General features: G+C 43.0%; 1 protein-coding gene across 1 annotated transcript in view; it reads left to right on the top strand.

Annotated features, from left to right (window-relative positions):
- OVCA2 (OVCA2 serine hydrolase domain containing) overlaps window positions 1-7,534 on the top strand; it is a 28,179-nt gene extending 20,645 nt beyond the window's left edge. Inside the window, exon 2 of the mRNA XM_086955190.1 lies at window positions 6,939-7,534. Coding sequence (XP_086811316.1) covers window positions 6,939-7,471 — 533 coding nt within the window. The 3' untranslated portion in view covers window positions 7,472-7,534. The remainder of the gene's footprint in view (window positions 1-6,938) is intronic.
- The last annotated feature ends 7,457 nt before the right edge of the window (window positions 7,535-14,991 follow it).

Raw genomic sequence — 14,991 nt, 5'->3', positions numbered from 1 at the left:
AAGTGCTCCAAGTTAACATTGAATTTGAGTGCATATTGCGAAGCAGAAAATGATTTGCATGCATTGGTGGTGGGTCATACACAGCCTCATAGTTGCGTAAGTTCCCAAATCTATTGCTGAAACCTAGGGCACAGGCTCCTTCTAGAGGAATGTGTCAAACCAATGATTGATGATAGAGTTCCATGTCTGTAGTAAGATAGAATTTAGGGTCTACTTAACGTTTATGTAGGCATGGTACCGAAATGTGAGATTTAAGTGCGGGATTGTGAGTCCTGCTGACATTGGTGGCAGATAAGTTGGACATTGATCTGTTGTTTAATGTTAGTTCTGAAAATAATAAGTAATGTTGCACTGTCTAGAGATAGTAGTTCAGTATAGGTGAAAAGGTAAGTCTTGATGACCCTGTGGATGGTAAGATGTACATGAATATTCCTGATATGATCTGGAGTAAATGTCAAGACTAGGTTTCCATGGAGTTTCCAGACCAAGTTTAGCATGATCTTCGAGCTAAGGCCACATCTGGACCAATATTACCAAAGTAGTTTCCCTCCTAAGAAATGTAGGGCCTCAGGGGCTTAAAGGAAACTCTCCTGGCATCAGAAAGCTTCCAATGGAAACAGTGTAGGGTTAAAGTGTTGTTTTTCTGAGATTGAAGGTAGAGTCTTATCATGAATGCTCAGTTTTGGATTCTCTGGAGACTCTTTAGGAGGTAGTTAGGAGTGCAGAGAAAGACTAGTGGTGTAGCACTAACTTAGGAGCTTTAAAGCAGGAGTGGCTTGATTTGGTGAAGACAACTGAGAGGTAGTAAAAACTGTGTGACCTTCCTTAGGTGATGTGCAGAAGGCTTGTTAAACCATTTTACTTAAAATCCTAGATTACAGTCAATTCAACCGCAATTCCAAAGCTTTTTTCTGACTCTTGGTCAAGCTCAACGGCCCATAAGAGGACGTTAGAACCATAAAGAAGGTCACACAGGTCAATATTTTGGTCTTACAATCAGCATAGTACTCTCATTGATCTTTAAATAGTTTGATGTCATACAGTCATATGTGATGTTGAGACATAATCCCAGCATGGGGAGTCTTGTTGAGATTAGTTACACAATAAGTTGGGTGTTAGCCTCCTGGGTAATCGTGTAAGCCAAATGTTTAAATCAACCACCTAAGGTCCCTCTAGTTGCCTGAATTTTTATAATCAAAAGATGGCTCCCACAGATAGGCTTAATGTTCAAGACTTCAGGATTACTTGTGTAGTTTTTATGATGCAAGTATGGCATGACATGGTTTTCCACATTAGTGAGGTAAATGTGGAGATGAGAAACTACAAGAGCACTAGGGATCCAGATTTTTGACATAGGGTAGTACCTTGACAAAGTCAGAATGTGAAAGCTGATGGAAGCACTGAGGTGCATCCTCGATGTCTTGGGACTGAAGGAGAATAAGCAAGGTTCCATCTGTTCCAACTCAAGCTGCTTTGTGCAGTAGGTCTTGATGTTAATGTCTTTTCAGAGTGTTTGGCCAGGGTGTCAGAGGAGTGGAAGTGGCTAGATTCACAGAGTTGTTTTGATAGAATTTTTGAAAGACTCATTTGTAGAGCAATTGATGTAAACAAGACAGCACTGTAATAATGTGTACTCCTGGAATTCCTTATTGTCTTATCTGCTGTAAGGTGTTGAATTTAGATTTGCTTGTTGGGTGGTTCTGAATTGGCCTTCCATTTGTGTTCAAGGATGGGACTCTTAAGAATTTAAGCCCATAAGCTCCTTGGTTTACTATTTGACCTGCATGAAAAAGAAGGTTGAGTCAATGGATTTCGACTGGTATTAGAGTTCCATGGCCACTGATATCCCATAGTTTAAGACAGATAGCTAATTTGACTAAGACCTGAAGTTGTGGAGTTATTGAGGAACTCCAAAGGAATTGTGTATCACAGTCTTCCCCTTGGCCAGATAAAGGAACTGGTAATGGTAATACAAGGATGAATTTTTGTAGGAGGCATTCCCTAGAGTTGTGCTTGAAATTTAAGAGGGTCATTGCATCAGAGTAGGTGCAGTCAAATAAATGACTAACCCAGCGACTAGTTGCAAATCTAAGTCGGAGCAATCCAAGGTATTCAAGGAATGGGATGTTTGATTTGTTGGTATCACAATCTGGTATTTCCTATCAGATATTGATTTTACCAAGCATGAATAAAGAAATTTGTTTCAAATCCCCATAAATGGTGAATTACAGAATAATTTATCGCGAGTAGAATTATATGGAGGCGATTTTGAGATGAGAAAGATAGAATAGAGGAACTGCTGGAAGAAGTTGCATCATTTCAGGGTGGATTTGCACCCTGGAGTAGAGATAGTCGGAAAGGTAGTATTGAAAGCATGGTAGATGTTGGAATTAGGGTTGGGGTAAGATTTGTGGACTAATGCGAGCATAGTGGCCCTCTTGTTGGGTTTTCTTTTAGGTCAGTCTCGTACCTTAATACAAGAGCATCATGGAGAATAGGAGCTGGGCCATTCTTGTGCAAAGTTTCATTCACGAACAGCAGATTAGATGTATAATCGAGGAGATCTTGTATGTGGTAATTTATGTTAATTTTTTAACAAATCTGCTTTTGATGAGAATACACATGTTGGGAGGAGATATTATTAAAGGTAGAGGGAAGGAATGAGAAGGAGATGGGATTTAGCTTGAGAGGTTAGAAGGAGTGAGTAGAGTGAGGAAGAGTTTGACTTGGTTTGGATTGAGAAAGTGGTGCAACAGTGTGCCAGTCTGTCGGCGAAAGACAGAGGGAAGCTATATTGAGTGAGTGGTGTACAAAGAAGAGGGGCTGCAATGTGCCCAGACACCGCCATTTAGAGAGGTTAGGCTGTAGGTAGCATGGAGTCTATATCTGAGAAACAGTCTGAAGCTGTTAGGTTATGGAGATGCAAAGTAGAGGACTGTTACTGAGAAGAGTGATTACATTGTTGTTGCTTGTAAAAAGAAGGTGTGCAATTGTTGTGGATTGATTGGATGAAAGAGGTGGTGGAGGAGATTGGCAGACATTTGACAGAAAAGCAGGACTTAGAATTAAAAAAAATGCCCTGCACTCCATTGCCTCTTCAACCTGAAATTGTGTCTTGTCCAGACTGTTTGCTTCCGTCAGCAGGCATTAGAGAGACAATAACACAGACCAGAGCTCAGAGTAAAGGTGGTTGTACAAGAAACAGCCTCGGGGCAGCGTCAGAAGGGTCCAAACACCTAACAATGGATCATTTTTAAAAAGGTTTCTATTGTGTGTTTTTTGTCGTAACCCAGCACTTAATGTTTCATGGACAGCGGCCAGTGACAATGTGTACCCGTACCTTTTTAACCACATGGCTGCTGGGCGTTTCCCCCCCCCCCCTGTGCTGGAAAATGCCATTTTAGTGGCACCATGACGAGCTCAGCTCGTCATCAGCACACGACACCCGTGGGTGATGACGAGCTGAGCTAGTCATCAGCATCGAAAGGGTTAACAGGGCCAGGACACGACTCCTCTGGTCTCAAGGTACAGTATCTAGACCTCAGTTTGGGAATTACTTCTTGTGCAATGGGAATTAAAGGGGAAGCCTCCTGATCCAGTCAGTCACACTTTGGCACTGATATAATTACCTTATTGCTGTATTGCAGAGGTCTTCAAACTTTTTGATGCTGAGACCCACTTGTCAAACTTTTTTAGGAGTAGGGACACCCTCCTGATAAAAATTTCAAGAACCTGGTACTCCTCATCATCGACAACCGTAAACGCCCCTAGTTCCCACACAAAATAATTTTTACAGTGGGGAAATAATATTAAACCGTGTTTGACAAACCAAAGGTCAGTGAGCTTGGTGGCATCGTCAAAGGTGTAGCTAAAATCAAAGAGCCTCATTTATATGGAATTGGGGTCTGGCAGCGCTGCAAGACTTCTTGCTCCGCTGCCCTAAGCCAATGTGGAAGGGCAGGAATGCACCATATTTATGAAATACAATGCATTCCTGTCATTTCCCCTTGCGTTGGCACACAAATTGCTGCCTAGCACCAACATAGGCAGGATTTATTTTGTGCAGGAAGGGCACCTTTCCTCACAAAAATAATCCAGAGAGATGTTTTCCTTTTTCGATGTGAGCTGCAGAATGCAGCACACATGGAAAGAGGTAAAAATGAGGAGAAATGTTTTCACTCGGTAGACGTACGTTTTTGGTGCTGCCCCAGGTTTAAGTGATTTTTTAAAATATGGGGCAGCATCAAAATCCATGGATATATAGTGGGAACACCCATGCAGCACACATGGAACACCTCATTGATGCAGAGATAGGCAAGGCAGCAACTTGCCCTGCTTTGTCTTACTCAATATCGATGAGGCCATGCAAAGCCATGCAGGGTGACTTTCCACCGCCTCATAGGGATGATTGAGACGCTGGGGCCACCAGAGCATAAAAAAATAGTGCTCTGGTAGCGCAAGCCTCTCATAAATAAGGCCCAAAATATTCTGTATGTTTTTAGGTACCTACAATTAAAATAATGGGCAGTGTAAATGAAAAATAAATATAAAAAGTGGTTACTCCGTGAGAAATGCACTGTAGTACATTATGAAACCTCTATTAGCTAATGCACTGTATAGATCTGTGTAACCAGAGAGACACATAATGAACTCTTGGTTGGTGCAGTGGAGAATAGTGATGTGTATTTTAGTGCTACAAGGTCACAGCCTGTGACAGAAAGCACTATGTGTATGTAAGTTATTATTGTATACTTAAATTGCATTACACACAATAAAATATAGACTGATACAAAATGTACAAATCGTTTTACAATAGCAATACCAGGGCATATGTAAAGCAATTTCTTTTTTAAATAACTGTCCCTTCAACACCTCTTTTGGGGTACTATGGGCTGTGTAAGCACAGTCATGATTAAAATCACACTTCACAGCCCAGTTGTTAAATCTTTGCATTACCACCCAAAAAAACAACTCTTGTGATCACAAAGGTTGGAGTGATACACTGGTCCCATCCGAAGCACCCTTTACAGTTTCAGATTTACTAATGGGGCACATTTGCATTTCTTTCAGGCGGCCAGGAGACTCGGTGGAAACATTTTAAACGATCGAAATTAGCTGTCCCAGGATCGCTCTCCTTTTCCAAAACCAAAGCACACATATTTTAGAATCCAGGCAAAGTGCGGCTGGGAATGCGCGACCCCCTTCCCAGGACTCCACGGCCCCCATGGGGGTCGCGCCTCACAGAGTGAAGACGTCTGCTGTATTGTATTGTGTAACATCATCACCTTGTTGCTGTATTTTTGTACTTTAACTGTATGTTCTCACTTTTTAATATGTTTTGTTTATAGCTCCCGCTGCCCACATTTGACCTACACGTATACTCTCATGTATCTCAAATTGTCTTTTGCACACTATTTGTAAAGCGCTCTGATTCCTTTGAGTCTAGCTAGCGCTATATAAAACTCTCAATAAATAAATAAAATAAAATATTACGAGGATTGCTGTGCAGTTCAGGCATTTTACAGATGTGCAGGTCAAGTGTATGTTAGAACTGCAACAGTATATGTGGTATATCTAACTGACATGCCACTGAGAAGTGAAGTAGCACTACAAAGGTGTTGGCATGAGGCGTTGCAGATAGACCGTGTAATGTTTGACCAGAATTTCATTAGTATACTCACAGGTCTTTAGCACTTGCAAGAGACACTAGCCTAAGCCCCTTGCATCTGCTACCACCTACAAGCACTACATGATAATTATCCTCATGGGTTCAGAGGTTTCGGCGAAGTGTCAACAAAAATGGCCAGCATAATAGGGTCCTATATTTCAGGTATTTAAGTGCAATTTTAGGGACATGATACATTTTCCAAGGCTCTCCAGTTAGAATGTGTTTCATCACTGGAATGTAGTTCTGCTTGTTAGAAATATACCCTCTCTAACAGAATTCAAATCCGCACTGAAGACTCGCCTCTTGGAGTTGAAGTCTGCACAGCGTATGTGAACTCTGCTTACTCTCCCTTCTTCAACAAAGTTTTTCTTCTCTGACCAAGTCTATAAACATAAGTTACACCTCGATTAGATTGTCTTTTGAGATGCTGTTTTGTTAGGTTATTTGTCTCCGGTTTCACCTCAGTTGTTAACTCTCCATTGCCATTCTGGAAGTATACCCGCATTGGTCCTTCCATTTAACTTATGCACAGTACTGCTATTACTTGGGTATGAGCATTCCTCTTTAAAATCCTCCTGTTTTGTCCCATTGCTAAATAAGTAAAATATGTAAATAAACATAACAGACATTTGTACAAGGAGATGTTGCTCTCTGCGGGCTGACTGCAAATATCGACTCTCTAAGACATAATTAGCGTATTTCGTAAATTAGAGGCATAATTTGCCCTGCAGAGCTTTTTAGTGTATCAGATTTCGGTGTGACCACCCTGTGTCCTGCAGTCTACCAACAGTCTGATCTGGTTCCCACTGCTGTTGTAATAAAATAACAAACATGCAGATTTTGTAGAACTAGTATACAACACTGTGCGAGTCTGTGCGTGTGAGCACTGGACTCATCATAGCCTGTGATACAGCCACCCATTCAGCTTTCATTTTGCTGAGGGGTAAACTAATTATTTGATTCCTAGATCCAACCATTTATCTATTGTATTTTGTGACCCCATAAAGGTTGTTTTTCCTTTGAATCAAGCTCAATGTCCTAATTTTCTTTAAAATATTGAAGTCTGCATCCAGCAGGTCGTAGGCTGTAATCCATAGTGCCACCTTACAAAGTCTTATATGTTTGGAAAGCTTGATGTATTTGCCTTCCTAAATAAATGGACTGCACTTGATAAGGCCTCTTTGGGATGGCTGCAATCATTGAGTTCTCACCTCTCAGACTCAAGACAGTCATTTAAAAATGTTTTCTTCTTCCTTTCCCTCCTGAACAGGACCACAACTGCAGGCAGGCGAGTCGAGTTCACAGTCTGATGATCCACGAGGTTGGTGGTTCTCAAACCCACATGAGGAGACCTTTGATGCGCTTGAGGATTCAGACTCCTGCCAAGGGCTGGAGGAGTCCCTGAAAATAATTACCAAGGCCTTTGTTGAGCAGGGACCCTTTGATGGCATTTTGGGCTTCAGCCAGGGAGCGGCTCTGGTGGCAATGCTGTGTGCCTTGAAGCAGCAAGGAGATGAGCGCTTTCAGTTTGACTTTGCTATTCTGGTCGCTGGATTCAAAAGCCGATCAACGGTACATCAGGTGTTCTATCAAAAGCCTATTGGGGTTCCCAGTCTCCATGTTTTCGGGGAGACTGACCGTGTGATTCCAGGAGAAATGAGCCAGGAACTAGCATCACAATTTATTGATCCAATGATTCTCACCCACAAGGGAGGTCACTTCATACCAGCCTCTGCACCACAGAAGAAAGTGTATTTGGAATTTTTGGACAAGTTTTCGATATCATTGAGTGGAAATTCTTGACCTTTTAAAGTTCATGCATTCAAGAAATTGTTATCTTTAGGTAATACATATTTAAAGACCAAACTTGTGTTGTCTGTGTCTTTATTACATCCATGCATGGTATTGTAAGGTGAAGGTGGTGTATAATCCCATTTCAGATAGTACACAGTGAGGAGAAGACTGTCCCAGCTGTGCACAGTACTCCTCACGTGCTCCAGAACCTTTAGAAAAAGTCTGATACTTGTGTAACTACTTGAACAGATTTGCTTAAAGTTTATAGAAGGCTCTTGGGGAGCTTGCAAGTCTAAATCAATTGACTACTCGCATATTCTCTACTCCTAGCTCTTAATTCCACTGGATTATTGTTATTTCTTTCTTGCCAGTATCGTAGTCTGAATATGGATAGGCCACACATCCTCCTCCTGCAGAACCCAGAGATTACAGTGTACTAAGCCAGGTTGGATTCCATGAGGGCCATTGAATAGAGTTATTAAAGGGACCTTGACCTTCCTTTTCTCCAGTGCATGTTGTAGAATACGAATAGGCATTTTTCCCTTTCCCAGGGCTCAGTATACTTTTGCTTACAAAGTTTAGCCAGTGGTACGTTAGCTTCCTTGGCCCTTCCGTGGTTGATGTGGTCCAGCTTTCATAGCTTAGCCAATAACATGTTAGGATTTTGAAATAGGATACAATATAACATAATGGTTACCACAACTTTTAAAGAAGTCGTTTTTGATAAAGGAGCATGTCTTCAGTGTAACAGTAGAGGAATGTAGCAGTTAGCACTGAACATTATAGTGACATTTGGTAGAGAGCAGAGGCCAAACTATAACTCCGTGTAAGTCTATGGATTTTGTACTTTAGAGAACTGCACAGAAGACACTCGTATTGTGGGAACCACTGTGTTTCCGATTTCAAGTTTCTATCAATTTAGACTATGCAGGAGCAAAATCCTCTACCCTGGTTTAGAATAAGTCTCTGGGTCAAGGCAGCTTGACCGGCTTCTCGTCTTGCCACTAAGCATTAGGATGAATTCCAGTTTAGTATGGGAAAGAATGAGTAAGTAGGGAGTTTGAGAAGCGTTGCTGGGGTTAAAAAGTCACATCAGCCTCCATTGAGCCACAGGTAGAGGGGCGGGGGGGGGGAGCAATATCCTAAAACTGGCTTATTGGAGTTGCCTTTTTTTGGGTGCAAGATCTTGTTGGGTGTTTCTCAAAATTCGCTCGTCCCTAGAGTTTTCAGGTCTCAGTCAATGGACACTATACAATAGCAAAATGTTCTATCCTGGTCTTTTTTTTTTTTATTAATGCAAATGAAAAACGCAGAATGCGTTGGAGTGATGCAAGCTTTTCTGAAAGGTTGAGTGAGATGACAGTGATGATGATAATCTTTATTGTGTGCCTAATGAAAATAATACAAAACTGATAACATAAAACAATAGTAAACCAGAGATCTATATATGGAATGTATATGGCAAAGCAATGTTTTCAAACATCCACTAATGCCTTAAAGACTAACGTGGGTCATTGGTAACGCATGGTCCCTATCGCAGTTGCTCTGGTGTCCGTTTTTCGAACAACGGCACCGGGAACTACAGGAGGGAGAACGAAACTTTTCAGGTGTACCCGCCTTAATACCTGATTTCTAGCGTAACAGCTTTAAACTCTTCTCCTCCCGGGCAAGGTCTTTCCTATAAAACTTTTTAAGGAATCACCCGACTACGCTTTCTAGCGCAATAATAATACTCGTGGCCACATCACTACTTCCGGTTTTTCTTTCCAAAGGCCCTGAAGATTCGCAGTCTGTTTCCCTGCGATGAAACACGTGTTGGCCAGAACAAGAGGAACAATAAATTTGTTTTCTATAACAAGGATTCTACCTCTTTGAACTTTCTTACTGTTGATTCTGAAACACCATTGATGTGCGCAATTTACTACTGTACCATAACCTGAACTTACCGAGCCTTTATGATATTTTCCTAGAGCAGGGGCACTTGTTGTTTTTGTACAAATTAGTGTGGATTTGCAATCCACCTTTGAGCGGTTACGAGGGATTACCGCCCGCCCCCTTGCCTGGAGTCTTACACTCTGTGACACGATACTGTGCGGTTACTAGGGAGTGCGCCTGTCCTATTCTGGAATACCTCAAACCCTCCCAGTGTATCAATAGCAAAATGTTCTATCCTGGTCTTTTTTTTTTTATTAATGCAAATGAAAAACGCAGAATGCGTTGGAGTGATGCAAGCTTTTCTGAAAGGTTGAGTGAGATGACAGTGATGATGATAATCTTTATTGTGTGCCTAATGAAAATAATACAAAACTGATAACATAAAACAATAGTAAACCAGAGATCTATATATGGAATGTATATGGCAAAGCAATGTTTTCAAACATCCACTAATGCCTTAAAGACTAACGTGGGTCATTGGTAACGCATGGTCCCTATCGCAGTTGCTCTGGTGTACTGGACCTTGATGCGACTGGTTATGATTAACATAGTTCAGTAAAGGAGGGGCTCTAGGGTACACAGTTAACCAATTGATATGTCTACAGGTGAGTCTTCAATTCAGATATCTGGTGAACCAGTGGTTGGGGTCAAAAAGTGATTTCTCCAGTGGGTCTCCCAAGTCTTGGGGCAAAATATAAGGATGGGATTCAAGGTTGCTGGGACAAATGAACAGGAAGCTACAAAACGGGGCTATGAGGTTTCACTTCAGTGTCCGGTGGGGAACTAAGGGTCCTTAGTCTTTTAACTTAAATACCTTTAGGGTGCCCCATACTGCCTCTTATCATCTCAAAGACAGTCTGGTCTGGGATTGACCTTTGGCTGTGATATAGGATTTTCATTTAGGGAAAGGTTTCTGCTTCGGTTAAGGGTGAGCAATGTTGCCAAGCTTGCACACTACTAAAGGGCTTTTAAGGTAGAAGCCTACCAGGCAGCACAGCACTGTCCTTATTTTATGATTACTGACACTAAAAAAAAAAGGGCACATATCCTCAGCCTTAAGATCTCTAAAGTGGCTACCCTACGAAGCTAGAATACAATTAAAGATTGCCGTCCTGACGCACAAAGCCCTTCACCACAAATCACCCGGATATCTGGCACATAAACTTGAATTTTCAGGGGGTAGCAATCCTTCCAGAAGGGCTACCTTATTGCTACACAAACCGCAGGGATTTCTTAAAAAGAAAACGATACACAGAGTGTTCTCGGCGTAGCACCCAAAATCTGGAACTCTCCCACCGGAAATTCGCAGAATCCCCTACACAGTGGTGTTCAAACAGGACTAAAAACAATCCTGATGAACAAGTTCCTGCCTTAATTTGTCCATGGCTTGTCTGTTTTCGAAGTGTCCATTAAAAAAAAAAAATAATAATTTTTACTATCAATTATTAATGTCTTTGATTCATTGCCTTACCTATTATGTAACATTGTGTCTTACAGTTTTTAATTTAAATTATTTTTTTTCTGCTCACATTTATGTACAATCGTACTAGCTTAACATGTTGGCCTCCCTTAACTCAACGTTCCCCTACTTTGTTTCCCCTTCCCATTAATGTGAAGCGCTCTGATACCCTTTGTGGTCTTATTCGCACTATACAAAACTTTTTTAAATTAAATGTAAAACAAATAAAAAATTATATTTTAGGAACAAACATGTGGGGAAGTTTTCCCTTTTCAGCATATTAATTTTAAGAACTAATAAATTGGGGAGAGGGTGTAGCCTTATGGCTAAAGGGGTTGACATAGAAGCTGGGGAACTAGGTTAGAGTCTTGACAACAACGCTCAACATCCTGTGATTCTGGGCAAATCGCTTAATCTCTCCGTGTCTAACAAAAAAATGAGTGTGTCCTTGTGTAAGGAAACCGGTGCTATGTAAAGCTCTCTGATACCCAATATCTTCGGGTCTAGTTCGCGCTATATAAAACTCTTTAAAAAAAAAAAAATAATCAAGAAGTGTTATTTTTAGCAGTGTTGCTTTCGAAGCTTTGAGGTATTATTATTATTATTATTATTATTATTATTATTATTATTATTATTATTATTATTATTTATTTTTATAAAGCGCGTAGTCACCCGGAAGTATCCCAGCGCTGAGGAACCTTAGAGACATGACTGAGGACTGAGTTTACGGGTGGGACAAAAGGGCTAGGGGAAAAGATGTGTCTTTAGTCGTTTCCTAAAACGGAGGTATTGGGGTTCAAGACGAAGATCTCGCGGGAGGGAGTTCCAAAGACGGGCCGCATGGACCGAGAACAGTCGTCCTCCTGACCGTGCTTTCCTAAACCTTGGGGCATTGATAAGGTTTTCTGCATTAGAGCGAAGGGATCTTGGGGCTCTGTAAGGGGTAATGAAGTTTCGGAGAATTGGAGGGCCCTGGTTGTTCAGGGTTTTGTGCACCAAGCACAGGGCTTTAAATTTAATTCTCTCCCTTATGGGGAGCCAATGCAGGAGTTTGAGGGCAGGCTTGGCCGATGATCTGGCCGGGGTGTTGGTAATGATCCGGGCAGCGGTATTCTGGATCCTCTGCAATTTAGTCAATGTTGCTTCCGGTGCACCCAAATAGATCGCATTACTATAGTCCAGTCTAGATATGATAAGACCCTGGACTAAAAGTTTTTGCGATTTCGGAGGGAGAAGGGGCAGGACCTTCCTCAGGGATTTTAGCAGACCGAAACAGGTCCCTACGACCTTTTTTGCTTGTGGGGCGAAGGAGAGTTCTGAGTCGATCCAGACGCCCAGACTTTTCACCTCTGTCTTTGGGTCTGGGGGAGGACCTAGACATGTTGGCCACATGTCCAAAGGAAGAGAGGTTCCTTTTGGGCCGAGTACAAGGACCTCGGTTTTTGCCCCGTTTAATTTTAGCGCTGATGTATTCATCCAGTGATGGACCTGCGTGAGGCAGTTAAGAAGATCGGCTTCCTGATGTTGAGGGTGGGACAAAGACACCACTAATTGAGTGTCATCAGCATAGTTGATGACACTCACTCCGAAAGGGGTGATGACTTCCTCCAATGTGGACATATATATGTTAAATAATGTAGGGCTCAGGGAGGAGCCCTGAGGCACACCACATTGGAGGGGCATTTCGGAGGAACGGGCGTCTTTCTCCCAGATCTGATAAGATCGTTGTGTCAAGAAGGATGAGAGCCAGGATATGGCTGTGCCTCCTAGACCAACTTTTGCCAGCCTTTCGATGAGGAGCTGGTGGTCCACGGTGTCGAACGCTGCACTAAGGTCGAGGAGGATCACTGCCACTGATCCTCCACCATCTAGCAGCGTTCTAGCTTCCTCTACCGCCGCCAGGAGGGCGATGTCCGTGCCCTGTCCTGGTCGAAAGCCCGTCTGAGAGTTTTTTAGCTTGTTGTTAGCTTCTAGATACTCGGAGAGTTTCTTATTGACGAGTTTTTCCGCAATTTTACTTACTCCTGGGAGTAAGGAAATGGGCCGATAATTCGCCAGGTTATCAGGGTCCAGAGTGGGTTTCTTTAATAAGGCCTTTACCACTGCCTTCTTCCAACTCTGGGGCACAACTCCCTGTTGAAGTGATGTATTAATTAACTGAGTGAGGGCGGGGATGATGGAAGGGGCTACCTCTTTAAGAATCCGAAGAGGAGCAGGATCTCTGGGGGAACCACTTTTCATAGAGTTAAGCGTTGTTCGCACTTCATCTGAGGTGAACTGGCCCCATGTGGATAGGCCGGTGGGAGAGGTCGAATGTGGAGAAACGGTTTCTTCCCTCGGGTGCAAGGGAGGAATTGAATCCAGGATTAATCGGATTTTGTCCTGAAAAAAGTTAGCCAGTTGTTGGCATTTCTCTTGATCGGCCATAGGGTCAGAGGGGGGTCCATGATCTTGTACTGGTGGTTTTGAAAGTTCTTTCAGGATAGCGAATGATTCCTTCCCGGAGCCACCTGCTCTCTCTATTCTCTCCTGGAAGAACACGCTTTTGGTAATCCGGATAGCGGTTTTATAATTGAGGAGAGAGATGGAGTAAATTTTTTTGTTCGCTCCTGTTTTCTCACGTCTCCATGAGCGTTCGGTCTTTTTACATTCTTGCCGTAAGGTTTTAAGCTCTGGAGTATACCACGGAGCAGGGGATATCTTTTTTGGTTGCTTAAAAGTGGTAATTTTAGGAAGCAGAGTGTCCAGAGACGACGTAATCCAGTCACTGAATTGTTTATCGGCCAGATTTGGGTCCGAGGAAAGCTTAGGGGTGGACTCGGTCAGAGAACGGGCCCAAATATCCAATGACAATTTATGCCATTGGCGATCAGTAACCTGGGTTTTAGGAATAGAATGATTAGACCTGGGAGTTTCCCAGAAAAAGGGGACCAGGAAATGGTCAGTCCATGGGAGGGTCACCGGAGGATCGGTGGTCATCGTTGGAATATTGGAAAAGATGGGATCCAATAGATGGCCCTTCTCGTGGGTGGGCTCGTTGTTCATCAGACCTACCTCTAAGGCTGTAAGGTCATGTCTAATGTCCACGGCCACACGATCCGTTGGGTCAAGGAAGTGGAGATTAAGGTCACCTAATAACAGGAAGTTGGAGGTGGAGGAGGCTAGTTGAGAAATGGCTTCAACTAAAGAGTTGGGGAAATTGCCAGGGGCCCCAGGGGGGCGATAAGTCAGAAGCCCCGCTACAGTGAGGGCTGGAGTGATTTGGATGGAAAACTGGCCGCACTCGCAATCCTCAATATCAGCGTTCGTCATCCTACAGACGTATCGTTGCCTGTGGATTATGGCTATCCCGCCTCCCCTCCCTTTAGGTCTATTTAACGTTTGGCAGAGATAGCCTGTGGGGAGAGCTGCGACGACATCCGGATCAGTGCAATCCGAGAGCCATGTCTCTGTAAGGAACATTAGGTCGTAATCGTGATCATGGATTAGGAGGTTTATTTCGGTGGCGTGTTTCGGAAGGGAACGGCAATTGAGAAGCCCGGCTTTCAAAGCCGGAGTAGTGCTTTTAGGGAGAGGGACCGGATTGCAGTGTGGACAGGTCGAAAAGATCTTACCTTCCGTAACCGTGTGGTAACAGGGCAAGGTGGTTTTAGGACGCAGGGCTCGTAATGTGTCAGCTGTATACATCACTCGCTCCTGAGGGACACCTGGCAGAGTGACGGGGCCAAGGGCCGTCCGGGTCCGGACGGGCCCAGACGGGCTTGCCTTTGGCGCGCCTTCGGCGCGCTGACGGCGCGCCCGCTGCGCCCGTCCGCTGCGCGTCCGGTAATTGCACATTGTTTTATAGGTAACACCCTTTCTCCAGTATTAGGGTGTCTTTCATAGATTCACATGCTTGAATATTCCCCGTCGTCGAAGTGGGAGCCCCACGGTAAATAAAATAGCAAAAAAATCACAATAAAATATGTATGTAAAAACATAACACATAAAAATGCACACTAGAAATAGTTGCAAATACCAGGTCATCATTTCCACGTAGGAATACATGGCAAGAGAGAAAACATTTGGAACATATCCCTGTCATTATGTTAGTCTAAACTACAGCCAATGAGGCTCAAGCACCCCTCCAGAACCT

Source organism: Lissotriton vulgaris, chromosome 2_1 (assembly GCF_964263255.1).
Source record: "Lissotriton vulgaris chromosome 2_1, aLisVul1.2, whole genome shotgun sequence".
NCBI lineage: Eukaryota > Metazoa > Chordata > Amphibia > Caudata > Salamandridae > Lissotriton > Lissotriton vulgaris.
Note: the sequence above shows the minus strand (reverse complement) of the source record. Positions and strands in the feature narration are given on the sequence as shown.